At 41.8% G+C, this 27,614-nt stretch overlaps 1 protein-coding gene across 2 annotated transcripts in view; it reads right to left on the bottom strand.

Annotated features, from left to right (window-relative positions):
* Positions 1-27,614, bottom strand: part of CTNND2 (catenin delta 2) — a 633,979-nt gene that overhangs the window by 261,081 nt on the left and 345,284 nt on the right. Inside the window, exons 6-7 of one of the 2 annotated variants that reach the window (XM_050971546.1) lie at positions 15,330-15,502; positions 5,727-6,291 (exon numbers count right to left, since the gene is read on the bottom strand). In XM_050971546.1, the coding sequence (XP_050827503.1) occupies positions 5,727-6,291; positions 15,330-15,502 (738 nt within the window). The remainder of the gene's footprint in view (positions 1-5,726; positions 6,292-15,329; positions 15,503-27,614) is intronic. The other variant, XM_050971545.1, reaches the window with a different exon arrangement.

Below are 27,614 nucleotides of genomic sequence, written 5' to 3'. Positions count from 1 at the left end.
ATATTTCAAAGTCATCCACCTTATTCCTTCTGCTTTCTTGCTGTATACTGTATATTGTGGATACCTTTTCCAAACTGGAATTGAGCACTCTTGTAAAAGTTCCAGTTGTAACAATTAGAAACATAAATACTGCTAAAGAAATAGGTAGAGTAAGTGACAAAGAAAATCAAAGTGAACATTTAGTTGTATATTTGTATCAACTCCAAAGCAACACCAGCAGATCTAAACTCCAGGTTGCAATGGGGAAGCAAGTAATTTTGTATCAGAAAGACACCAAGTTCCATGTTCTAATTAATATCTGATATATTGCTGGATATTACTCAAAATCTTCCACTTTGTTTTCAAGAGTAAACGAGAAGAAAAAACTCCTAAGATTGCAGTGTCTGTCCCAGAACAAAAGAGCATTAACAGTGTTCTCATGTGTAAAGGCTCTGGCAGCAGATAAAGGAATTTTCCAGCGAATAAAAACAAAGAAAAGAAAAACTTAGAAAAAAAAACTATGGAAAACTACTTTGGTTAAAATTAATGAAGCAATTTGGTTTTCTCTATAAAAGAGATACTCACGGGATTCTGTAAAAATACAGAATAGTTACGGGAAACAACTGAGTGTCCTTTCTGTTATGATCAATCATATAGATGGTCCAAGAGTTTATCTTAAAGCCAAAAAAAATTTTTAAAAAATCAAATATTTTTCTTCCTTGCCTGTCCAAAAATGTACAATGGCACAACACACCTAGACTATTTTATTAGCTCAGCCCTGTGGCTCGGATGGGAATTTAAAGGCACAGAAAACTTTTAATTCTGGGGTGATTTAGATTCACTTTGGCTGTAAGTTGACAGTAATGCAGCTCTTCTAGCACAAGTACAAGTGCAGTGTGATTTACTGGAGACCTCTAATACGTAACAAGATAATCTTTATAAAGATGGCAATGAACTAGTGATATATAGATGATCCAACATTTTCATGCAATCGAAAGGAAACATCAATCTATGTATATCAGTTATCCCAGAGAAAGTTGCTTAAGATGCTCTGTGCCCCTGTGACTGACACTGACATGCTTTAACATGTCAACACTCACCACCAAATAGGAGTCCTGCCATAAGCCCCAACAGGAAACCAGGGTTCAACACATCATATACAGTGAAAAGCTTACAGAAGGAGAAAGGATAAAGGAAGGTCCTCAGCAACGAGAGAGATGAGTGAGGTAAAACATATGAAGGAGCAGAAGGAACCAATTAAGCCTGATAAATTAAGAACTCTTTGATCAATAAGGAGTGGAAAGCATATTTTATGTATTAACCCATGCCACATTTTTATAAACTGGTGTTATTTAAATGTTAGTACTACATTTGCATACAAACAGTCCTATTCAGATAGGAAAAATTATTTTCCATTTTGATTTTACTTGAAGGAAGATTGTAAACACCAGGCTGAGCACTGAAGTTTTCAACACTGGTAGCAGCAGAGCTGTCTAGAGGAATGCTGCAGTTCTTGTTTCAGTGAAATGTGTCACCACTACATGAAAGATAGCTGTGTAATATTCTTTCCATCTAACATTATATCAAGTGATTCACACCAACACTCATTTCTTAAACTTAACCTTTCAACACAGCTTAGGAAACATGGCACAGTCTTCAAGCAGGATTAGTCTCCTTTGAGTTTTTTGTAATAAGGAATTACATGTAACTACTCTTCATTGCTTTGCATGTCCCTAGTCTTCCCTAAACCTGGATGGAGAGGAAGGAATGGCTTTGTAACATTGGGGCTGCTCCCAGGGACATAACCTGAGGCACAAACCACATGAACAACACACTTTGACTGCCTCCTTCCCCTTTGCTCCTAAATCAACTCAGTACTCCTCTAGTACTGTCTGTCTGATTCTGTCCACCAGAAGATGCTTCAGAAGAGCATGAAGAGTAGGCACATGTGCCATGACCTGCCTCCTGAAAGAGTTTTCCCGTGTTTCTGTTGCTTGCTGCCCTAAACACTCCTTCTTGCAGGCAAAATGGGCTTGCTTTGGTGAGTTTAGCTCCCAGCAGCACTCCGAAGCTCAGTCCAGGTGTGGAAGCTGCAAGAAAGTATTTACAAACTGTGCTTTCTGGATTTGGTTTGCTGCTTGAACAGACGGTTGAATATGCTTTGGAGCAGTGCAGAGCAGAAAACTACTTCTAAAACTGTAACTGCAGATCATAGCAATGAAGCAGCTAGACTAAGAATAAACACAGCAAATGTACACTCACCAGAGCCACTATATACACATGTACACACACACCCATACACACACACGCTTGGCAGTGGCAGCAGCTCAAATATAACTAGACTAAAAGCCATTTCTGAAGACGTTTCTAAGGTTACTCGGTTAAAACTGAGTCATTGCACACTGTTGCATGTCTCATTTGAAATTCAGGATGAAGTCTAAGAATTGCCATTTTTAAAATTTCAAGTTGTTTCATAATCAAATTTATAGGAAATTAATATAAATAATGCCAACCCTTCAGTTAAGTCTCACACAGGTTATGTTTTGGGTCATCTATGTAACTTTTTACTATTTTTTTTTTTTTAATGGATCTTATCTGAATGTTTTCTCTTTTAAATATCTAAGTCTGGCACTGATACAGTTTGGCTTGTTCAGCACACTGAAACCCAGTAGTATTCATGAACTAGATAGCTCCAGGACAAATTTCTAGTATAATGCAAAAATAATTAAAACAAATGCATCATTTGTGTTTCTAGTAATTACTACAAATACTTATTTTTTTATTGCCAGATATGAAAATGATTACTTAGTATAACATCATCCCTGTGATGACATATACATGCCAATGCAACTTCACATTAATCACAGCAGGCAAACCATCAATCAGTGCAACATGACAACTGCTCTCCATTCTTCCTCCTCCACCCCCAAAAACTTTGGATGTTTTAAACAAGAAGAAAAACCACTATTTATTGAACATTAGTGTTTCAAAGTACAATTGCTTGGTTTCCTTCTCATTGGGTTTGATTTCTAACACAATGACTGAAAAATCCCTGCAATAAATGATATACTTGGAGCTCAAATTACAAACCTATTCTGAGCAAAAATATTTACAGAAAAAAGGAAGAAAGTAAGATTACCTTAGTAGTATCTGTAACATCTGATCCTCCCTAACTCTAAAGCATATGCTAATTTTAAGCCTCTGAGTAGTCCATTGGCTTCAGTGAAGCCAGTGAAAGTCTAGAAGATTAGTCAGGCACTTAACACTGCTAGCAAATGTGTAACTCTGGGATGGCAGTCAGGCCACGAGGAACATGCATAAGAATGGCAGTGGAAAATAAGGGCAGGAGCACACAATAGAAAACCTTTGCAAAAGAATGGATCATGTGATAGAGCTCCTTTCAAGGACCACTTGAAAGGCACATCACTAAGGGGAAAAAAAAAAGAAATGGTATTTACTAACATACTGTTGCTTACACAGAGTCTTTGAAGTAGCAATACTTTCTCTCTCCAGGTCTGACACCTAATACTTATTCAAGTTACACGATTTTCCATTTGTTATAAAATAAAACAACGAGAGTTTTTACATGTCTTAAAATCAAATCCCTAAGGGATGAGTGACCCAGCAGACTGTAATGTCTGCTCTGATCAGCCCAGCACTAGGCAAAGTTAGTGCTGCTTTATCAATTTTTACAAACTCAACAGCAAACTCAAATGGTCAACCGCTACTTCCCTCCCATAGGAAAATCCACATAAAAACACACCAGCCATTTCTAAAATGCATGTATCATCTATAGGCTTTTTATTTCACCAAAGCCATAAATCAGTAAATCAGGCAACGCCCTGCAGTAGGCTTTAAAAAGATGCAGGTTATGCAAGATGCAGAAGTCTTATCAAAAGCTTTTATTTAAAAACAATCCAAGAAAATGAATGTCAGTTCCTGAACTTTTATTCAAAACAAAGTAGAAAATTCTGATAGGAATGTCTATAGAAGCATTATTGGCCAAGAAGGCCAAAAGAGCCTAAATCCACATTTCAACTTGGATCTAGCTCAGGACAAACAGCTTCTGCAGCACTTCAGAGTCATTATGATGGACCTTAGGCCCTAAACAGAAAAGTTTTGGACTAAGCTATCATTACAGACTTGATGCTGCAATGATTTAAACATGCCTTCTTAAAAAAAATCCAAAACCAAACCCCTAATACAACACAAATATCAATGCTAACAGTCCAGAAACAGAAAAAAGTACTTTGCCTGTTAGAAACTTTCCAAAGCAAAGACTTCTATCCTAGAATAAAGGTAAGAAAAATCAGGAAAACACTAGTAGCTCATAGTCACAGGTATACAAATTTTAAATAGATTTTTTTTTCTCCATTCCCTTGATGATGACAGTTCCATCCATGCCTTTTTAAACTCAAACTCTTGCTAAACAATGAAGTTAGAAAACTCCCTAAAATACAAAGTCTGTGGCAATCCTAAATTTCCACCTTACAAAGGCAGTATTTAATACTTGTGGCCAACAGTGTGTTGGACTACAGCAGGAAGCAATTGTATTTATATAAGAGGTAAATAAACCACTTAGTATCCTGAGACTCCGTATTTGACAACAGGCTTGATACAAGCATCCCGAGATCTTGAATTTCACCTTAATTTAATGATACTGTCACTTTACTCATTCTGAAATTAAAATGCACTGTTATATATATATATAAAGATGTAAAGTTTTAAAACCCCTGCCCTTTAAATATGAAAAAAATTCCAACAAAGAGTTTTTACAAGGAAATAGATCAAAACAGTATTTTATTATTAGTTAATTCCATCTGTGTGTTTAGACACACAGGAATTATATAGGATGCTGACAACAGCTGGAGTGGGGGAGGGGAGGTAGGTGAGAGGAGAAAGGGGGGTGAGGTCTTCACTCCAGTAAGAGACTTGTGTACCTGACTGATAAACTCAGCCTAACTTCTTTATGTATCCTATTTATCTTCAAATCTATTTATGTCACACAAGAGAACATATGAGCATAGCAGCTGTTACTATAGCAATGAAACTGAAAATTTTGAGAACACAAAAAACCCACCCCTGAAGGATGCTCAGTTTAGCAAAGAGATGGTTTAGAGAACAGCGCACCAGTATCTCACTTCTTGGATCTGCTCAAAGTCTGCGTTTACAGAGACATTAAATCAGCTGTAACAGCCTGTTCCCCAAAGAGCACTCGGAGCCAAATCACCGCTACCTCTTACTCGGCACGACTCGGTACACCGGGAGTTCCTGCTAAGTAACCCCAAACTTGTCAAGTACGCCTGAGCCGCCTGTAAATCCGGGGAAAAGCGATTCCCTGAAAAAGGCTCAGAGGTTCTGATGGCGGCAGAGAAGAGATTCGCCATAGTAACAAACCCCCCACCCGCACCGCGGGGCACAGCGGGGAGCGCGGCGAGCCCCGCACCCCCCGGCAGCACGCACACCTGCCCGGCGACGGAAGGCGGGACGAGCCGGGAGAACTCAGGTACTTTGCTCAAGCAGCGGCAGGCAGCCTCCCTGAGCAGGACCCGGGATAAAACCCACCAGCAATTCCCCCAAGTGCCGTTCTCCTGTCAAACGCCCCCCCGCTCCCCCCCGTCCTCGGCCGGCGGCCCTGCACCCCCGCCTCTCGCCCCTCGCCGCCTCCCTCCGCGGGCGCGGCGGCACCGCACGGCCCCGTCCCCGCCGCAGCCGCGGACCCGAGGCGCTGCCGGCCGCGGTTTTACCTGCGAGGGAGCCGGGTCTCTGCAGGGTGGCGGTGGCGTACAGCTCCTGGGAGTGCTTGCTGTACTGATCGGCAGCGTGAACAAGCCGCTTGGTAGGCGACAGGGTGGCGTAAGTGCCGATGGTGGAGCTTAACTGGTGGATAGGAGAGGAGGAAATGTTAGACTGGACGGTGGGCGGGGAGGTCACTCGGATGGGGGACGGCGACAGTCCCGCCGAGGAGACGACGATGTTGATGGGCGAGCTGGTGCTGTAGGACTTGGCCAGGCGGCTGGGGGACTGCTTCGGGGAGGAGAGGCGCTGCGCGGTGGCGTAGGCGGCGCCCTCGGCGGCGGAGCCGGCCCGCGGCAGCTTTGTGGGGGAGCCGCCGGGCTGGGCGGGCAGCGGGGAGCTCACCCGCTGCGCCGGCAGCGTGGAGCTGGCGTAGTAGAGCGCGGCGGCGTGCTGGGGCTCGGGCAGGTGGAAGGCGCTGCCGTGGCTGGGCGCGAAGGGCTCCCGCGGAAGCGGGGCGGCGGGCGGCGGCGGCGGTTCCGGGCCGCCCGGGTGGGCGCCGCGGCCCCCCGGGCCCTGCTGCGGGAAGGAAAGGCAGAGGCGTCAGCGGCGGCGGGCACCCGGCTCCCCCGGCCCTGCGCGGGGCGGTGCGGGCCCGCCGGGCGGAGCAGCCCCCCGGCCTCACGCAGCCCCCTCGCTGACCTCGAACCAGGCCGGCACCCGGCGCTCGCGGGATTACGGGAGTCGGTAATCTGCTAAAGCATTCCCGGCCTTTCAGGGAGAAAACAGCGGCTGGCTCAGCCCGAGAGGTGTCGAAACTCCCCCCGACGGCTGAAGCCGGCAGCCGGCCGTGGGGCACAGCGCTCCGGGGCGCCGGCTCCGGAATGCGCTCGCCTGCCAACCCCTAAACCAGGCAGGGTTTAGCCCCGGCTCAAATACTTACGTACGTACATATACACAGATAAATACACCCGCGCCCCTTTATTCTGCATACATTAGAGAAGAGCGGCCGAAGCCTCGGAAAAGCCTTTAATCGAGTAACTTTCCTCGGTTTCCAGCAATCTGTGTGTCCCTGCGAGGAGAGGCACCGCACCAGGAGCTCGCTGCTCCCCACGGCCCCGACCTGGGGCGGAGGAAGGGGAAGCCCGGGCCGGTGCACGCCAAGCCCCCCTGGCAGCACGGCAAGCGGCCGCCTCGCACTCAGTTACGCGGCACGAAAGGGGCGGGGGGTACGTGAGGAGCTGCCGGGGCCGGGCGCTTCCCTGGGCCGCATCCAGCGGGGAATCTGCATAGAGAAGGAAGGAGACAGCTCCCTGCCCCCCTGCGCCGACCCGCTAGCCCCGGGCAAGGCAGCGCTGAGCCTCCTCTAAGACCAGTAATTGAGGGGGGCTGGGAAAAGGGAGCGAGAGAAAATCCTCGGGAGGTACTGCCTATGAGAAATTTCGGTTCTGTGCCCGAGCCGCTTCTGAAGCCGCAGAGGATGGAGCTCGCCCTTTCACACAGACGGCTCCCCCCCCTTTTTTTTATCGGGGATCTTAGGCTCAAGAGATCATCTATGAGTCTGGTAACATTAAAATCCTCTCATAACTGCACCCCGCAGTGAATGAGAGCTCAGCGCTCTGTTGGAAGATGCGCTGTTGGATTCAGATACTACTTTTTTTTCTGGTTAGGCAGGGGATTTACTTGAAACCTCAGAAAGTGCCCTGAATCCTCGGAGTTGACAGCATAGTTTGAATCTGTCTGACCGGTGCTTTGCCCAAACACATGCACACGCCTCTCAGCTACTGATTTCCTTAGGCAGAAGAAGCTTTAAAATGTGAATAATGAATTTTGTGACTCAATTCAAAGAGGTGTTGTGAATGCCAACAGTAGCATTGTTATACATTGAATAGCAATGTGGTTTTTCAGTAGCATCCTACAAAAAAAAAAAAAAACAAAAACAAAAACAAGTGGGCAAAATCGCCATGTTCCTGGTATGAAATTTGATTTATTTGCACTAGGATACTCAATAAAGGATTTGGTCAAGAACTGAGGACAACATAACTAATCAGAGCAGAAAATAAACAAGATTCAAAATGCCAGAAATCTGTACTTCTTCCTCTGTTCGCCCACTGGAAATGTTTCTGTCTTTTTTTTTTTTTTTTTACTTTTGGAGCCTGCCCTTCATATTAAATGCTTTGTGTCTGGAGTAAGAATATGTATTTTCCTAGACAGAGACAAGAAACAAGGCTTCTGAGAAGCTCCTCCTGGAGTTTTGCTCCCAGTTGCTAGTAGCATGGAAGAAGCTACCAGCACTGACATTGTTCAGGCTTCTTAAGAGAGCACTGCCAGACCCAGACCTCCCTGGCTTTGAGGCTTTGCAGCTCACAGAGCAATGGCTTTACACATAAATGAAACATAAACTGTTCCACTCCAGGTGCTCTGCATGGTGACTGCCAGGTGAGCAAGGGGCTCACAGATGGAAGTAGCTGCTCTCTTTTGAGCTGGACTGTTCAGATTGCAGCAGCAAGTAACAAACAGCACAGCTTCAAGTAAGTCTTGACATTCTCAAACATGGCCAAGAAGTTGCTCACCTGAAAGGCTCCTAACAAAAACCATGAAGGAAAACTGTGGGAACATCAGTGAACTTTTAAAAGCTACTTTCACGCTGAGCTACTTACCGTATATGCGTTAAAATGGAAAGAAGGACTAATCTTCAGCTGACTGTCCAATCATATATTTGACAGAAGTACAGTTTTCATTTTCCAGGTTTAGACTATATGGTAACAACTTTCATTAAACAAAAAAAAAGGTCGGCATGATTTAAGACAACATGGGCAAAGCAAATTTTGCACTTAACAAAATGTCTTTCAAACTAGCTACATTATCAATTGAAATTTGTTAATAAATTTTACTTTTTGGACTGTTAAGTGGCATAATAATAACAATTTTTTAATAAACAGTGTACCAAAATACAGTCTTCTGCAGTGTTACCAGTGCACCAGTTACTTCTTCCATGCACTGGTAACACATTGGTAACTTTAACAGTTTGCTGTTGATCCTAAGGGTTTTAGGCAAGTACTGTCATCATGTATACAAAATTTCTTTTTCTAATCTACTTCTACACTGCTTAATGTGTCAAGGATTTAGAGTAATTAATTTCAAGTAAACCAGTATTATCCCATATTCCTAATAAATCTCTATAAAGCTGCGGGCATTCTGCAAGCACTAATTCAAAAAAAAACCCAAAAATCCCATTTCATGATGATTTGTTATAGGGAGCAAGGTGTAGTGGTGGGGACACAATAATTAAATGCTTAATTAAAAATGCAGTATATAGCACTTCCTAAAAAGCTAAGCATGTGCTCTGTGTGAAGGAGAGAACTTATGGATGAACAGATTGCAATGAAAACACTAGCATGCAGTATTTTCTAGGATGTGACTAATCCCAGACCTGTCTTAAATGTACCGTGAGGTTCTTAGGTTTTTTCAAAGGGCCAAGTGTGCAGTAACATTCTCCACACATCTTTTCAGAGACAAAATGTGGTTTAGTTTTTCATTGTGTTTCTCCGTGTCTGTGACTTAAGACAGACATAAAGACACGTCATTGTTCACCCTGCAGTGTGACATACTTCATATGGAAGAAAAAAATACAATGGTATTTTTCCCTTATTTTTTTCCATTTATCCATTATTTTTTTCAACCTGATAACAAAACTGTTTTTAAGATAATAAACTAATAGTAAATTTGCTTCTCAGTAATTATATTCTCTACCATCATCCTATTTCTTAGATGTGAATAAAAATCAAGGACTTTTTTTACTACAGCCCTATGAATATCTATTCCAAGACACAGGGGTTTCATTTCCCTGGTATCCTAATGAAAAGTAGTCTTGCTTATTTGGATTCAATATATGGATTCTGCTATATCCTTTTTAGAAACAGGAATGTGTGAAAAAAACATGAGAACATTAACACAGCTATAAAAATAGTTTCTTTCCCATTTAATGTTACTAAGAAGATCCTTTTCTACTGATTCAAAACAGTATCTTTAGAGCTTCATACAGAAAATTATTGGGGGTATTCAGTTAGGTTATAGGAGACTAGAGAACAATCTAACTGTTGTTTGCCTGTTCATTCAAGCATTTAATGCTCAAAATTCCAGGAAATTAGTTTTTTGGGGGTTGGGTTTTTGGGGGATTTTTGGTTATTTGGTTGTTCTTGTGTGGGGATTTTTTTGTTGTTGTTTGGTTTTTTTGTGGGTTGGTGGGTTTTTGTGTTATTGTTGTTGTTTTTTTGTTTGTTTTTTTACAATCCAAATGATATTTAAATTGGAACTTTAACCAAGAAAGAGTACATAAAAGACCGCAATATAAGATTTTTGTTCTACAGAGTAGAATCGAGAGGGCCAAATAATTGTGTTGACTTATTTATTCTGCAAAAATTTTTCATGGATAAGGAATTACAAAATGGCTAGACAACTTTAAGTGAAACTTTGGGGTCAGCTGCTAATATGAATCAGTATATCCCTTCTTGGAGATTGCTCCCAGAGGTTTGAGTAGGTTTGCATGCCCATCTTAGGTCTGGATGAACTTTAGTTTAGCAGTAAATGCCAGAGCCAGTTTTCAGCTCATTTTGCTCTCTGGCTCTCTTTGCCTTTATAATCTCAAACAAGTCATATCTGATGAATACTAACATAATTATATACAGTACACTGTGGTCCATGAGAAGACCCTTTCTCTTGATTTTAGGGAGGATTTTCCAAGTTGTGTAGAAAACCTCCCTCCAGGCCCCTCTGGCTTTTAACTACGGGTGTGTGTTTAGCTTTAGGCAGAAAACTTGTTCATCCTGACTAGGGTTTTCTAGAGACATTCCACGGGTGCAGCTCCGTTTCACAGTCTCAGTGATGCTCTGAGCTTTTTTTTAGAGACTGCTAGACTTGCCAGTCTGTTGAGGGCTACTTTTTTCCTGTAAGCCCAAAGAACTTTCCATAAGGCTTCACTCAAGGCATCATTCTGCTGTGGTCCAATGCCTCAATCAGCACTCTTACAAAGGACAGAAGAGGGCATGGAAATTGCATAACATTCTCTAGTCTTGGAATGCATCTTTCAGTCTTTGGCCAGGACCTAGAGAAGGGCCTTTCTTCTGCAAGACAGCTTTAATGTAATTTTTAAGTTCCCGACCAGACTAGAAAGATGCTGCCTGTGTTCAAATGCTCTTATTCAATAACAGATACCAGTCTATACCTCTGAATTCCTCAAATATGGCCTATTAAATCTCTTTCTCCTGATTTTGTTCCATTGTTTCCTTCCAAAATTTCAACACTGTTAGGAAAATCTGTCAGCCTACCTGATCCTGCTCTCAAAGGTCATTCATATAGATGAAGGTAGGTAATTGTAGTCTTCTACATTCACAAACAGAATTGTGTGAGATCTTTTCAGAGTGTCCAGAGACAGGGTTGCATCAAGTGGGTGGCCTGCTACAAGTAGGATTCCCCAGGGATCTCTGTTGTTTGGTATCTTTAACAAAGACTGGACAAGGGGATGGAGTGCACCCTAAATCATTTTGCAGAAAAAGAACAACAAGTTGGGGTGTTAATCTGCTGGGGGGTAGATCCCTCGGCAGGCTCTGCAGAGGGATCTGGGCAGGCAGGATAAATGGGCCAAGGGCAGCTGCATGAGGTTTGAAAGGTCCATCTCTGGTTTTAAAGCAGCAGTGAATGCTACAGTCATTACCTGCGGTAGAATCAAAGATTTCAGCATCACAGAATTTCACTGCCATAATCTCTACTAGTGAATTGTGCTCCAAGTGCTGTAATAAGAGTAATCTGCCTTAAGATTTCATCTTGTTTCCTTTATGACAGAAAGATTCTTATGTTGATATTTGCAATTAGGTTTTAAACACATTGTCGTTGGCCATACCTACCAGAAGGGAAATCTTTATTTTAGCTTTTGTCTGGGTAGGTTATGAAGCAGCCTGTTACCTTGTGGCCAGTACTCAGTTTCTGCTTAAAAACTTACGCATTTTAGCACTCATTAGAACAGTAACTGTAAAACGTCTTTTCAAGACTTTTTAATCACCTTGAATTTCCATATACTTTTTTGTTTTTAAGGTTTTCCAATTCTGTGCCAGCTTGTTCAGTCCAAAAGCATCAGGTGCACAGGATAATACACAGTAAGGATTTACCTGTGTTGCTGCCACAGCCTCTGAAAAGACTGCAACATTACCAAGAGTTAAACAAGTCCTCATCCAGAATGTAAACTTCCTTTCCTGTCCCCCTGCAAACACATGGCAGAGCATGCAGAAAACCGCTCTTTTTAGTACATGCTATACTTTATACTCCTTTGATATCTCTGCATCATACGATGATCATTCTCAAGGTTGCACTAAGCCTGGTTGGGCACTGAGTTTGAAAAGCAGTTTTCAGTGGGGAAGCAGAGTAATTCCCTGCCAGAGGAGCAGTTTTTGCTAAGAAATCCTGTCCCAGTAGATTTAGAAGATAAAAATTTTGTGTTCTAAAGTAGGCAAAGCACTGGAAAAAACTCTATGATCTACAATGAACTCCACCAAATTGACAAAAATGTTAGATTGCACTTTGCAACACTATACAGGAAGTCCCAAGACTAATTAGTTTCTCTTTTTTATACAATTGCAGTTTCAGAAATTGTTCTTGCTGTCACAGCTGGCCTTGGGACTATTTACATTTTTTTTTTGCAAGCATTTGGACTATCATTCATGTTGAGAGATAGCTATATTCCTTGCACAAAAATACCAAAGGAAATTATCACAATCTGAGAAGCTTCAACTCCTGAGGCTTATTTTAATTATAATAGGTATAGCAAAACCTTAGGATTGACTTTTTTTTCCCTGTAATTGTGGGATCAGCAATGGTCATATTCAGGATTTTTTAATTTTGACTTTTGCATTTTCTTGTTTACCTCTTTTAAAATCCCTTTTATATACTTTTAATGGTATTAATTAATAGTTTATATGGCAGTTTGTTAGTATTTTCAAAATATATTTTAATTCATCTGAAGTTGTCAGGCATCTTTTGCAGCATCATGGTTTGAAAAATTATTAAGTTCTCTGAGTTATTTTCCTGTAGGAATATCTATCCTACAATGTGTATGAAAGTAAAAAGAACATCTATTTTCTGTCCTCTCACACCATGAAAAACAAAGGATAGGAAATGTTGCCTTTCTAACCTTACTAATTACCTTTCGGAAGGAAACCAGTTCTCTCTGAAGTGATGGTTCATGAGAGCTTCTCAGATCTAAGCAATGTCTGATCAGTGTAATTCCAATGAAAAAAAAATCTAGGTCATTAATTTTTCCCCCTCCATAAATTCATCTATTTCTATCAATGAATATAATAGAATTTATATTAAGAATATATCTCTTTCTAACCATTACAAATCTGCATGACTTTCTTTCCTGACTTTTTGTTTTATAAAAAAGATTATCCTTCCACTCTCACTTCTACTTAGTTTTTGTTTCTGCTGCTCCCATAACCTGCTCCATTTCCATCATCTTATTTTCCCAGCCTCCTTAAAGACACATCATAGTCTTTCAGGCCAACACCCAGGGTATGATGCTTTTCAAAAAGCAGAACTCCAGATGATGCTGTTTTCCACAAGATTCACCTGGAGAAACTGGCAGCCCATGGCTGGGTGCACTCTTCACTAGGTAAAAAACTGGCTGGGTGACCAGGCCTAGGGAATGGTGGTGAAAGGTTCCATCAGGTAGGTAGCCTGCCACAAGTGGAATTCCCCAGGGATCTGTCTTGTTTGATGCCTTTAACAATGACCTAGCAAGGGGATGGAGTGCACCCTAAATCAGATTGCAGAAAAATACCAAGCTGGCTGGGAGTGTTAATCTGCTGGAGGGATGGCAGGCTCTGCAGAGGGATCTGGGCAGGCAGGATTGATGGGCTAAGGCCAGCTGCATGAGGCTCAACAAAGTGAAGTGCCACGTCCTGCACTTTGGCCTCAACAGCCTCCTGCAGCTCCACAGGCTGGGGGAAGAGTGGCTGGAAAGTTGCCTGTGGAGAAGGACATGGGGGTTCTGATACAGGTAACTGATCATAAGCCAGCATGAGCCCGGGTGGCCAAGAAGACCAATGGCATCCTGGCCTGGACCAGCAATAGTGTGGCCAGCAGGACCTGGGCAGTGATCATCATCCTGTACTCAGCACTGGTGATGCCACACCTCAAATCATGTGTACAGTTTTGGATCTCTCAATGCAAAACAGACATTGAGGTGCTGGAGCATGTCCAGAGAAGGGCAGCAGAGATGGTGAAGGGTCTGGAGCAGCTGAGGGAGCTGGGGTTGTTTAGCCTGGAGGTCGCAGGGGAGACCTCATTGCTCTCTACAACTGCCAGAAAGGAGACTGTAGCCATGTGGAGGTCGGCCTCTTCTCCCAGGCAACCACCAGCAGGAGAAGAGGAAATGGCCTCAAGCCGCACCAGATGAGGTTCAGGTTGGACATCAGGAAGAATTTCTTTCACTGAAAAGGTTGTCAAGTCACCATTCCTGAGGGTATTTAGAAGACATGCAGATGTGGCACTTGGGGACATGATTCACTGATGGCCAGTACCAGGTTAATATTTAGACTCTGTTCTTACCTAAAAATTTTGAAATTTACCTGTGCTTTATTTCATTTTTCAGTCATAGAGAATAGGGAGCTTTCCTGAGAAAATTGAGAGAATAGAATATTGTATGTCTCTCAGTATCTCACAAACTGTGCAATGACTCTAATACTTGAAATCTCTTAGCAATTTAAGGCTTTGAAATTCAAATAACTACTACCTTCTACAGAATCCTGAACTGCAAAATGTCCTGGTATCACACTGAGATGATCTGCTTTGCTAGGACGGTTAGCATCTAAACAGAGAAAATAACCAGTGCTGACCGACACGACCCAGTCAGACTTTGTTTAGGTACAGAGGCATGAACGTGTCTTGTCTAAATTGAAGCTTAACTTTCTCCTGAGAGGCTTTGATATCACAGTGAAAAGCACAGAAAGCGAGAGGGTTACATGTCAGAGGCAGGAGAGATAGTTTAGACAGGTAGAGGGATTTACAAAGTTTTCATGAGTATCTGAGACAATCTTTGAAAATGTTTCAAATGTAGAGGCAACAGTCCTACAATATGTGATGAAAAAATGTTTTCTACACTTGAGATGAGGCCATAGCACCATGTGATGCCTGGTACCCCAGGCAGATTTCACATCTGGTGTCAGCCTGGCTTTGTTTGTTTCCTGGAACTTACTGCTTTCAGTAATGGGGCAATGCTGGCAGGTCCTAGACTTTAGGATGGACTCCTAATCAGCACAGGCACAGAAATTTGCTTTGAAAACTAAATGCTTGAACATGCTATTACCAAAATATATATGCAAGCAAGTAAGTTAATCTGGTATGCAGATCTCCTTGTTAATCAGGATTACTTTATTACTATGCAAGTCAACCCACCGGAGATTTACAAAAATCAAGATGGTAACTCCACCCTGCTGCAGGTGTGTTGAACCAGACAGAAAGTAAAGGCAGGAATTCAGGTGTGGGAAGCACTGAACAGCTCTTTCCTTGGAGCAACTCCACACAATTTCATATGTGAGACCACAATTGCTTAGGACACATACCTGGCTGTAGCTCTGGATGGCACCTCTGGCCTGACTGCTGCGGGACGGGAGCTGAGCAGATGCTGTTTCGCCCAGGGCGAGGGTCTGGTTGCTGTGGTAGCTGGCTGAGTACTGGAAGGATCCTTCAGGTTTGGAATTGAGCTGGAGTGCACTCTGGGAGAGGAGGCTGGGCCCTGTGGGGACAGGATTTGAGAGCAGTCAGAAAGCCTCAGTGAAAGAGCATACCTGCATTCTTTGTCAAGGGAGTCTTGAAATTATCAGATATATCTGGCTTCAGATTTTCAGAATTTGACTTTTCAGTAATAAAAATACATGCATTACTTTGTTTCCTTACCGTAAAGTCAGGATGTTCAAACAACAGACCACATAGCTTTCTTTGTAAGAAATACATCATTTTGACTGGTGAAAAAATTCTATGCCTGAACAAATCTAACCATACTATTTGGTAGGGAACTCCTGCTTTTCAACTCAGAATAGCTGATGAGGGTTTTTCCCCCTGAGGATAAGCCTTGTTTATTTCTCTTAATTATATGTAGTCATTCTGCCTGGGAAATGCTAACTTGTCCCTCCCTGAGCCCCCAGCATATTAGATCTATTGATTACTGCCACTGTCCTGTACACAGAGTGATGTAATACTTTGGTGACTGTAGGGATGGATGGCAGCCTTTAAAATATTAATTGCTCTTCTCATCATGCAGGACACACCCAGATCTCAGTGAATCTTTGACAACTATTTTTCAGCTATCTTATCTTCCCCACCACAGCACTCACTGCATAGCAGGAGAGCCAAGTACAGGCAGTGAGCCTGAACTGGGGCTGCCAGACTGAAGGGCATGTCAGGACCATGAACACTTTCCACAGCTATTTAGTAGTTCTGTGAAACTAAAACATGTTGTAATCTTTATTAGGTCCACGTACAAGTGATTTAGCTTATCACATGCACATAGGAAATTCCCCAATTTTTCCACACAGGAATCAAGTGCACCTGCAGCAAATTTGCAGATGACACCAAGCTGAGTGGTGCAGCTGCCACACCTGAAGGATGGGATGGCATCCAGAGAGACCTGGACAAGCTTGAGAAGTGGGTGCATGGGAATCTCATGTGGTTTAACAAGACCAAGTGCAAGGTGCTTCTCCTGGATCAGAGTAAACCCTGGTATCAAGCCAGGCTGGAGGATCAACAGATCCAGAGCAGCCCTGCCCAGGGTTGGTGGAATGGCTGGACATGATCCAGCCATGGGCACTCACAGCCCAGAGAGCCAAACGTGTCCTGGGCTGCAGCCAAAGCAGCGTGGGCAGCAGGGTCAGGGAGGGGATTCTGCCCCCCTACTCTGCTCTGCTGAGACCACACCTGCAGTGCTGCATCCAGTTCTGAGATCCCAGCACAGGAAGAACACAGGAAGAACACCTGTTGGAGCAAGTCCAGAGGAGGGCCACTAAGTTAGATGGAGCACCTCTCCTATGATGAAAGGCTAAGAGAATTGGGATTGTTCAGTCTGGAAAAGTAAAGGCTTTAGGGTGACCTAACTGTGGTCTTCCACCACCTGAAGGGAACCTAAAAGAAAGATGGAGAGAGACTTTTTATAAGGGCATGTAGTGGCAGCACAATGGCTTCACATTGACAGAACAGCTTTAAATTAGCTATTAGGAAGAAAATCTTCCCTGTGGTGGTGAGGCAATGGCACAAGTTGTCCAGAGAAGATGTGGATAATTAATCTCTGTAAGTGTTCAAGGCTAGGTGGGATGGAACCCTGAGCAACCATGTCTAGAAGATGTCCCGATCCACAGCTGGGAGGTCAGAACTAGATGATCCTAAAGATTCTTTCTGACCCAAGCCATTCTGTCATTCTATGATACACAGAGAGCTACATTAAAGAATACACAATTCTCTCTCTGTCTTCACTGACAGTAGTCTCTTTCAGTGTCTGGGCCCAGGAAGTAAATTACAAGAGGAGGAAAAAGGGCTATACCTTGGCGATTGCATAGGTTACCTTCAACACAACAGCTGTCATGTGTAGCACACTCAGTGGCTCCACAGGGATGACAGGTTCATCTTCTGGTTAGCACTAACTAGCTCATGAGAGCACAGAAGGTGACACAAGCTTTAAGAGATGTGAAATGATTACAGTGATTTTGCTCCTACAGAACATGTGGCAAGTTCAGTTTTAAACAGACTCACAATGGAAAAATTCCAATGAATTTACCAGAAATAACTTCCAGTACATTCCTGATACAAAGGCAGTTTTTATGACCTTTAAATCTTTGCTATGAGGATGTAAAGCTGTTCCAAAAAGATTTCCACTTAGAAAATGTGCAAACAACCCCACCCCCGAATTACACAGAGAGTATTTTTTCCTCTAGCCCATTTCTCAGAAATGGCTGAACCATTACAACTGCTATTTTCCAAATCCAACCTGAACTGCTCATATTATAAACAAATTGTAGTAGGCTATGTAAAGAGGAAGTGTTTGCATCTAAATGCACACTGGATTTTGACACTGTTTTACATATCAACACAATTTATACTGCAAAATCAACGGCATTCATCAGAACATTCGAGATACAGGACAAATTTACAACAAAAGTTCTGGTCCCTGTATTTTCCTTACAAGTACAGAAGGAGGTAGAACTCTATGTATGCTGTGAGGCCAGTAAAAATGTATCACATCCACAGGAGAGCTGAATTTAATCCTCTATGGGTGTTTATAAATCCAGCCTTTGGTACTTTCCATTGCCTGGCTCTGCAAATAGGGTTTATTAAGCATTTTCCATTTAACAGGTTTTGTTGCAAAATTTCTTCTTTAATGGAAGAAATACTTTCACAGATTTTTTTTTTAATTTTAAGAGCATAAAGAAAATACATACTTAATTCTAAAAAGATCTGTAGGGTTTATTTCAATCTTTTGGATTTTGAATTTTCACTGAGAATTTTTCTGTGATCAAGAGATGAACAAGATCAAGTTCAGAAATTTCACAAAGGCATAAGTTTCCCATGAGAAGCAAAAGTTGCAAGAAGAAAGAATTTTTTGTGCATGAAAGTGTTTGTACTCATTCTGAAAGTAATTATGCTGTGACATTTCTAAAGCTTAAATAATGATTAAACTATCACATGCTATGAATGCAATATGTTTAAATTTTCATTGCATCTGGCTTTCAAGTGCTGCTTTCACATTACTGTGGCTCACTAGGGGATTTACATTGCCAGCAAGAAACACATACATGGGTTCCCTGCACCATGTAGTTTAAACACTTCCATGCACTTAAAGAAACTTATCCAACCCCTTGAAAAAAAGAATGTAAAAAGTTTGGCACATAGTTTGAAGTTCACTAAAATATTTGTTTTATTCAGCAGTTTTTATTTTTTACCTTAACAAGCAGTAATGAACAATTAAAATGAACATACACATCAATAATTACAAAGTAATTTCAGAGAGACAGACATATATTTTAAATAAGCCTAGAATTTTAAATAAGCCCAAGCTTATGTAGAATAGAGTAGTGGCTGCTCGCCTGTAAATAGCAAAGCCCTAAATCAAGCATACAAACTAGCAAATACATTTTAGATCAATCAAAGTGACCATGAGAGAACACGAGTTTGTTTTTTAGGGACTACAAGCAGTCCCGCCTTGTCTGATAGGGAAAAGATGGATTGCTTTTCTCATTAACATTCTTGAGATTTCAATCTGAAGGTAAAATCAAACCTTCTAAAGAGCCTGCAGTTCACTCAGAAGAAAAGTTTGTTTGTGTCCTGTACACTGATGGCTCTTGACAATAATCTATCATTTCTTCCTGGCTAGAATTTAAACTCCGTTCATCCAACTGTCTTTCATTTGCTTCCAGAAGAGTTAAGGCAGCTGGAAATTCTCAATTTTCAGCTATGCACTGGAAATCACTAGTTAACTGCTAGCACAATTCAGTCTTACTGGTTCCCTTAATGAGACATAATTACTGCAATTGTTCAATTTAAAACAAACACTTCGGCCTTCATAAGATTTAGTGCAGCAGATATCAATGACCTGCAGTATTGCTTTAAAATTTTGTACTGTTTGGTTTCCATTTGAGGCTGTGGGGTAGATATAAATACCTGTTCTCCCTTATGCTTTCACCACCACATTAGGAAAAAAAAATCCTCGTGAAAGAATATTGATATTGGATTTTATTCAGGGCTGATAGTACAGATTTTTCACTGATTCAGTTAGTGCCACTCTCCTCCTTAATTAAAATAGTAGAGGTAAGTGAAAACTCAGGAAACTGAGTCAGAGCCATCATACTGCAAGAGACACCTCTGTGGACTGACTCAAAATGATGGAGCAGGGTAGAGCAACCAACTCTTTAACTTGTTACCAGTTTGGAGGACAGATACTGCAAACAATACCTTCCTCTTCCTCTCATCCTTGAGCAGAGCAGTGAGCAAGCCTCCCTACATTGCTCACCTTGGCCTCTGTAACCCAGCTCAGAAAGGAGCTGGAAGGAGAGGGAGAGGGTGGTGTCTTGCTTGGGACACAAAGTGCACTTAGGTGGGGGAAAGCTTCTGGAGCAGAGAGAAGACCAGGCAAGAAGAGAAAAGATGTAGATGGAGGATATGCTTACATCAGGGAGCCAACCCACAAAGAAACTTCAGAGGTGATGGAGAGCAGAGGACTTTTCTAGCATCAGAGAAGGGAAACTAATTTCTTCTGTAATTTGGAGGCCCAGGTGCTGGCAGGCATTGACAGGGTTAGAGGAAAATGACTCTCCCATTCAGGCAGTGAGGAGAGGGGGCTTTGTGTGAAGCCCTTTTCCTTAGTTTCTATTACCACCCCTCTTACTGCCAGTTATGCTGGTTATTATAACACAGCCATAACAATATATGGCTACTATTTTTTGTATTTCTAAACTTACTAGTTTAAGAGATGTGGAGGACCTGGGAGTACCTTGCCCACGTCAAGCCAAATGGGGAAGAGGAGCAGAGGCAGTGCTCTCTTACTAAAGAGAGCGGCACTGAAGCCCATATTTGCTGTCTTCCTGCCACACTGCATTTGCCAAAGCAGTCTGATATTGCACTGACCAGCCTGGTTCTTGGCACTGAGAACACTGCATGTGCCATCAGTGTAACCCAGTGAGCTCCAGGCTCCAGACAAACCATAGCAGAGAGCTTCCACAGCAGCTGCCTGCTTCTGCCAAGGGGGAGCTGGGGGAAGCACACCAGGGCTGCAGGGTGAGCCCCGTGGCACAGCTGGGGCTGAGCTGTGCCCCCTGGCCTGGGAGGGACAGGGACTTGCACTGGCAGGATTCCTGCAGGGGCCACTGCTTTTCCTTCTGAAAATACAATGCACAATGCTGCAATAAGGTGCAGTGTAGCTATTTAAAAACCAAACTGAGGAAGTGAGTGGCCTTAAATGATGAGACTATTATTAATTCAAGGACCTCACAGTAGGAGTTGATTTCGGGAAGCAAGTGATGCAAAGAAGCCAGGCTACTATCATAATTCATGACTGGGTCAAAAGTGAAGAAAAAAATTGAATTAGGAAAACAGTTGTCTTTTTAATTTTCAAGAGCAGTATTTTCTTTGAAAATAAAATATCCTGCTTGTCATTTCTGCTCTCTTCAGACCATGTCCTCTTCCTTCTTACATCATTCAGGGTAAAAAAAAACAAAAATCAAACTAAGGAAACAAAATTACAACCTAAAAATTGAATTTTTAATTTATGTTTTAAATAAATTATTCTTGAATGGCAAGTGTTTGCAAGTAAAACTATTTTAAATAGCAGAAAAACAAAATACTAAGATATTTCCCAGTACCTGCTTATATTGTTCTAGCTAAAAAAACCCAAATCGAACCAAAACCAACAAAGACCAAAGTGCATCAACACACTGAATTTTGATTCAATGAAAAGTCATTAATGCTGACTGAAGCTTCATTGAGAGATTACAAAAAAAGGCATCAGCACCAACAGTAGTTGAAAAGACAGGAATCTTGTTTGGGAGTAAGAGCTGGTGAGTCATTAAATGTTTTCTTCCCTTTCACCTTAGGGTAAGAACTTGCTAGTGACCACACAAGTAGCAGACCTCACCTGAATCATAGCCCATGGTGGTCATAAGCCGAAGAGTATCTTATATAAGAAAGTCAGTAGGAACTTGGGCTCCAAGGAGATAACCAGTGTCAGAAGATAAGAAATATTCTAAGTGCTGAGAGATTAATTCAGTACACTGACACTGATTAGAGATGGGGGGCAATGAAGCTTATCCTATTAAATTTGTAATATTTCTAATACTACCAGATCACGAGTGAGGTTTTAAAAACAAACACATTATGGAATCATAGAACTGTTAAGGTTGAAAAAGACCTCCAGGATCATCGAGTCCAACCTTTGACTAAACCACAGCACTAAGTGCCACTTCCAGTCATTTCTTGAACACTTCCAGGGATCGGGACTCTACCACCTCCCTGGGAAGATTCTTCCAATGCTTAACCACCCCTTCAGTGAAAGAAATTCTTCCTGATGTCCAACCTGAACCTCATCTGGTGCGGCTTGAGGCCATTTCCTCTTCTCCTGCTGGTGGTTGCCTGGGAGAAGAGGCCGACCTCCACATGGCTACAGTCTCCTTTCTGGCAGTTGTAGAGAGCAATGAGGTCTCCCCTGCGACCTCCAGGCTAAACAACCCCAGCTCCCTCAGCTGCTCCAGACCCTTCACCATCTCTGCTGCCCTTCTCTGGACATGCTCCAGCACCTCAATGTCTGTTTTGCATTGAGAGATCCAAAACTGTACACATGATTTGAGGTGTGGCATCACCAGTGCTGAGTACAGGATGATGATCACTGCCCAGGTCCTGCTGGCCACACTATTGCTGGTCCAGGCCAGGATGCCTCTGACTACCTGGACACACTCCTAGATCATGCTCAGCCAGCTGTCAACTAGCCCCACCATGTCCTTCTCCACATGCAACTTTCCAGCCACTCTTCCCCCAGCCTGTAGAGCTGCAAGAGGCTCTTTGGCTGTTGAGGCCAAGGTGCAGGACGTGGCACTTCACTTTGTTGAGCCTCATGCAGCTGGCCTTGGCCCATCGATCCTGCCTGCCCAGATCCCTCTGCAGAGCCTGCCATCCCTCCAGGATTAACACTCCTGCCCAACTTGTTGTCAACCATGAACTCGATGAGGGTGCACTCCATCCCTTTGTCCAGATTGTTGATTAAGATACTAAATAGGACTGGCTCCAGTCCTGGCCACAACTGACTGGCCACCAAGTGGATGCAGCAACATTCACCACCACTCTTAGGGTCTGGCCATCATTCCAGTTTTTAACCCAAGTCCAAGCCATACGCTGCCAGTTTTCCCAGGAGAATGCTGTGGGCAAAAGCTTCACTAAAGTCCAGGTAGATTAAATCCAGTCTTTCCCTCATAATCAAGGCAGGTCACCTGGTCATAGAAGTAGATTGGGTTGTTGAACAGGACTTGCCTTTCCTAAACCTAATCCTGACTGGGCCTGATCCCCTGATCGTCCAGTATGTGCCATGTGATCACACTCAGGATAATCTGTTCCATAATTTTCCCCAGCATGGTTGGGCTGACAGCCCTGTAGTTCCTCCTTCCAACACTTCTTGTAGACAGGTATAACATCTGCCAGCCTCCTGTTGTCTGGGACCTCCCTGACCAATCATCATGATAACTGATGATAAATGATGGGGAGTGACTTGGTGAGCTCTGCCAACTCCCTCAGCACCCTCTGGTGAATCCCATCCTGTCCCATATAGACTTGTGAGTGTCTAAGTGGCACAATAGGTCACTCTCAACTTCCTCCTGCATTGCAGGAGGTCTATTCTGCTCCCCATGTGTTTCTACCAGCTCAGGGGTCTGGTTGCTCTGAGGATAACTGCTCTTTCTGATAAAGAGCAAAGAAGACATTAAATACCTCAGCCTTGTTCCTGCTCCTGCCCAAATCCAATAATGGATGGAGATTTTCCTTGGCCCTCCCTTTGTTGTTAATGTATTTATATAAACACCTTTTATTATCTTTCACAGCAGTTAACAGATTGAGTTCCAGTGAGCTTTTGCCTTTCTCATTTTCTCTCTGCATGACCAAATGACATCTTTGTAGTCTTCCTGAGTTGCCTACCCCTTTTTCCAAAGGTCATAAACTCTCCTTTTCCACCTAAGTTCCAGCAAAAGCTCCCTCTTCAGCCAGGCTGGTCTTCTTCCCCATCAGCTCATCTTTTGGCTTATAAGGATGGCCTACTCCTGTGCCATTAAGATTTCCTTCTTAAAGTGAGTCCAGCCTAGCAGGACCCCTTTTTTCCTGAGGACAGCTTCCCAAGGGAAACTCTGATAAGATTTAAGTACAATCAGTACTTGTGATACATATTTAAAGTACAGGAGAGCAAGTAAATGTTGCAGGAGTGTGGATTAACTCTATTACACACTCAGAGATCTTTACAGTTTTTCTGTCACTTTGTAGCACCATTGCTGGGTCACTAAAGCTAAATAGTTAGATGAATGTGAGTTTCTTGTAAATGAGGAACTCCCAAAAAGAAACAACAGAAATTGCTCTCTTGGGGATATCAAGGACAATCTATCTCTAGTGTCTGCCTGTCAAACATCTGAAAAGTTGCTCCCATTTCCTAATCCTTAGACCACAGTATCTTAGGAAATACTTCAAACATTTTAGTTTCACAGTATCTAACAGTTCAAGATAATGCTATAGCAATAGTATGGTCGATCCTTAAAACAAACAAACAAAACAAATAAAAAGGCTGATTTATGAAACAAGATTAATATATTACACCACAGAGCAGAATTTAGTGTGGAACAAGTATTCAATAGTACGTTATCTGGTAGTATTTCCATTATAAAATAAATATCAGATAATGACAAGTTACATACGGCGCTTTATTATTGCAAAATAATGGTATGATTAATTCAGTATTCCAAATCTGTGCAATAATTACCTCTGAATTGGCTAAAATAATTACAGTACAAACAACAGAAACATCTACCTAGTCACCCTCTGTGAGGTAATTGCATGTTTGTTACCCGAGTTTTTCATATGAAGTTACAAACAAAAATAGCAGGCAAGTGAAAGGAGAAGGGTTTTTTCTTCTTGAGATTTAAAGTCAGCTGGCTTCCATTTGCTTTTCCAAGTAAGTAGTAAAGTGTAGCACTACTATTGTGCTATACATCTCCATTTGGTCAGTCATCTATTACAATGCCAGTTCTAATTGACAAAGGAAATAGACCAAAACGTGCTTGAACGACCACTTAATTAGCTCCCATACCAATTATAAACAACACTTCACTCACCTTCGATCAACTGACAAAAGTAGTAATGATAAATTATAGAGTAAGTGTAAATAAAGTGTTTTTAATTAGTGTAATTAATCACTTCACACATTCTTCAACCTGCTTTGCTCATTTGGATAACAGTTGAAAGAAAAACACCGGCAAAACTCCTTTAATGTCCTTTAAACATTCATTTACAGAGTTAATAGGTTGAGGTGCCTCACATCCCATCGAGAGGAACCACCTCCTAACTGTTAGTATATGCCTAATTAAGGATCTCAAATACCAAAAAGTCATCACTTACTTGTTTCTTTTTCCTCCCAGGTCATTTAGTTTGAGTGCAAAATATCGATTCCTACCCTACCACCTACTTTTTTGTTAGTTCATTAAAATGTCTGTACTCCAACTATGCAGTTGCCACCCCCTCCTAAAGCTGAGTTCTATCTGTTGCCCAGTTTTGCAAAAGAATGGATAGTTTAAAAAGAACAGCATAACAAGAAAGAGAGTTTCTGATAGTAACCTGCTGTTGTCCTTCCGCAGTATCTGAGTGTGGAAGGACACCAGCATCTCATAGTATTAGAGAAGAGGTGAGGATAGTTAATGACAAGGTGGACAGACCTATTCCTGGTGATACCAAATTCTTTGGCATCTCACTCCTACATCCTGTGTTCTAAGTCCTGCTCCCAGAAATAAACTGCTCCATCTGGAAGGAGGAGTGAACTTTCCTTCCAAATTAGAAGGGTAAAGAACACTTATTTGTCTGTTTTAACCCCCTCCGTTGCACTATGTCCTATTTTTGAGGTCATCTGAAACATTCTTTGAAGAAACTCTCTCTTGCCAAGATGATTTAGGATGGTTTTGGAAGTGAAGGAATGGAGTGAGCAGAAGGGAGGCCCTGCAGGTACCACAGAGGGTGGCAAAAAGCAGTGACAGTGCCACATAGGTGCAGACCTTCTCCATTTTCCAGTCTCCAGGGAAGTTGTGAGAAATGCAGAGGCATGGGGCAATAAGGAAAGTCCTTGGGAACTAGATGACAGAACTTTGTGGCAATCATAAAAAGAAGGCATTTTCTTAATTAGAAAAGGAAGAGATTTAACCAAGGCAAAACTGAAGATCTGCAGTTGGAAACACAACTTGTCAGCTGCAACTGGTCAAAGAGATTCTGTAGGAAAAGAAGGGTTTTCAAGGCACCTGTTAGACTGACCTCAAATAGAAGATAACACACAGCTCTCCTATAACAACAGTAATAAGCATAGCACCCATTCTCTCTCCAAATCTTAGACTAGCACTAGAATAGGTCTAGGAAAATATTTCAACATTTACCTTCTAGGAGATATTAAATATTAAATTCAGTAGCTTTATGTTACAAGAAAAAATGCCAAGGCTGCAATATAGCAAAGGAATTGCATACCCTGAAATTAAGAAAGTTGAAGGGCAAAAAAAGGCAGGGGGAGGGCAAGAGGGGGGACACCATCTGCATACATAAAACGAAGAAATAAATGGTAATACTTTAAATGCGTAATCACAAGCAGCTCTCTTGTTATGAACCAAACACATCTCTTTAGATGAGAGGCAGCAAATCTTAAATGGGTACACTGAAAACAAATCTGTTTTACAAAAAAGGAAAGTAATTTATATGCAATGCCATGCTCTACCAGCATTAAGAGGGCTATGTTCTACCTACAAATACAGGAAAGGTCTTTAGTACTGCTATAGAATGTATTCTTAGGTATCGGAAAATAGGATTTTGTGGAATTCATTAACAAGTGTGGAATAAGTTCATTTTCAACCAAGAATTCTATAACTGATATTTATATATGGAGAAATGATGCAAAAAACTAGACTGATACCATTATATAAGTGAACAATACAAGGATATCCCTTCTAACTCTCCTTCTGACCTAATTACTATTGGAAAGAAAGATGAAAAACACTTTATTTCAACAGTAAGTGAACTGGAAATAGAAACTAGTTTCATAGATGCTGATTAGATTATGCTTTTTACACAAGATAACACTTCTGCCAATCCTGTAAGAAGAAAACAGGCATCTTCTAGGATTTGAAATAATAAATCTCTGCTCCAAGAGATAGCAAAACACCATAAATGTCCACAAGAAGTAGTAGAAAAGTATAAGACTTGAAGGCCATAAAAAAACCCCAAAAAACAGGTTTGCATTCCATCCCAACAGTAATTTTTATTTTTTTTTTGATTCCTGGAGGATTTTTTTTTAAACATAATGGAATAAGGTAACACAGAAAAACTTAAGTAATCGTGACATGATAGGGTAACTTCAGATAGTGAGTATTTTGCTTTTTATACCCTATCATGTGTAGCATTACTCCAGATGTTTGTATGAAATGTAAAACCAGCCAGATCTTCTTTCATAAGCAATACTGGGTAATGTTTGACAGCAGGAAAAATCTGGAGTTCCATTACTAATGAGAGAAATTCCTCAAGATGCTGCAGACCAGGACTGAAATACATGCACTGAGCAAGAACAGATCTATACATATTTAAGCTTGGAATACAGAAGCTGGCCTCATCTTTGTTTTTCTTCTGTTTGTTTGTTAGTTTTTTAACAGAAAATCTATCCTCAACTGAGTTTAAAACCAAGGAGAACCATACTAATGCAAGTTGTTAATTGACCCCAAGATTAAACTATTTTTTTTTGGTAGAAGATTAATCATATTTTATGAAATTATTTGCTAAACCCTGCAGATATCGAAATCAGATAGTCTCTGAACAGGATAATTTATCATTGGCCATTAGGACAATGAGCTTTATTGGAGCAATAGATAGACACAATACAAGAACACAATGGGCAGAAAGGATGATAACTAAATTACATTTCTGCATTACAAAAGACACAAAGAGGAAAAATAATATCCTCAAGCCTTTCTGATGCTACTTCTGTGACACTGTGCAACACTAGGAGTGGTAGAACACTTCGCTGTAACAGAAGCATGCTCTCTATTAAAATATCACTGTGGAACCACAGGAGAACAGTACCTGAGTGGGACTCCTTAATG

Source organism: Serinus canaria, chromosome 2, assembly GCF_022539315.1.
Source record: "Serinus canaria isolate serCan28SL12 chromosome 2, serCan2020, whole genome shotgun sequence".
Classification (NCBI taxonomy): domain Eukaryota; kingdom Metazoa; phylum Chordata; class Aves; order Passeriformes; family Fringillidae; genus Serinus; species Serinus canaria.
Note: the sequence above shows the minus strand (reverse complement) of the source record. Positions and strands in the feature narration are given on the sequence as shown.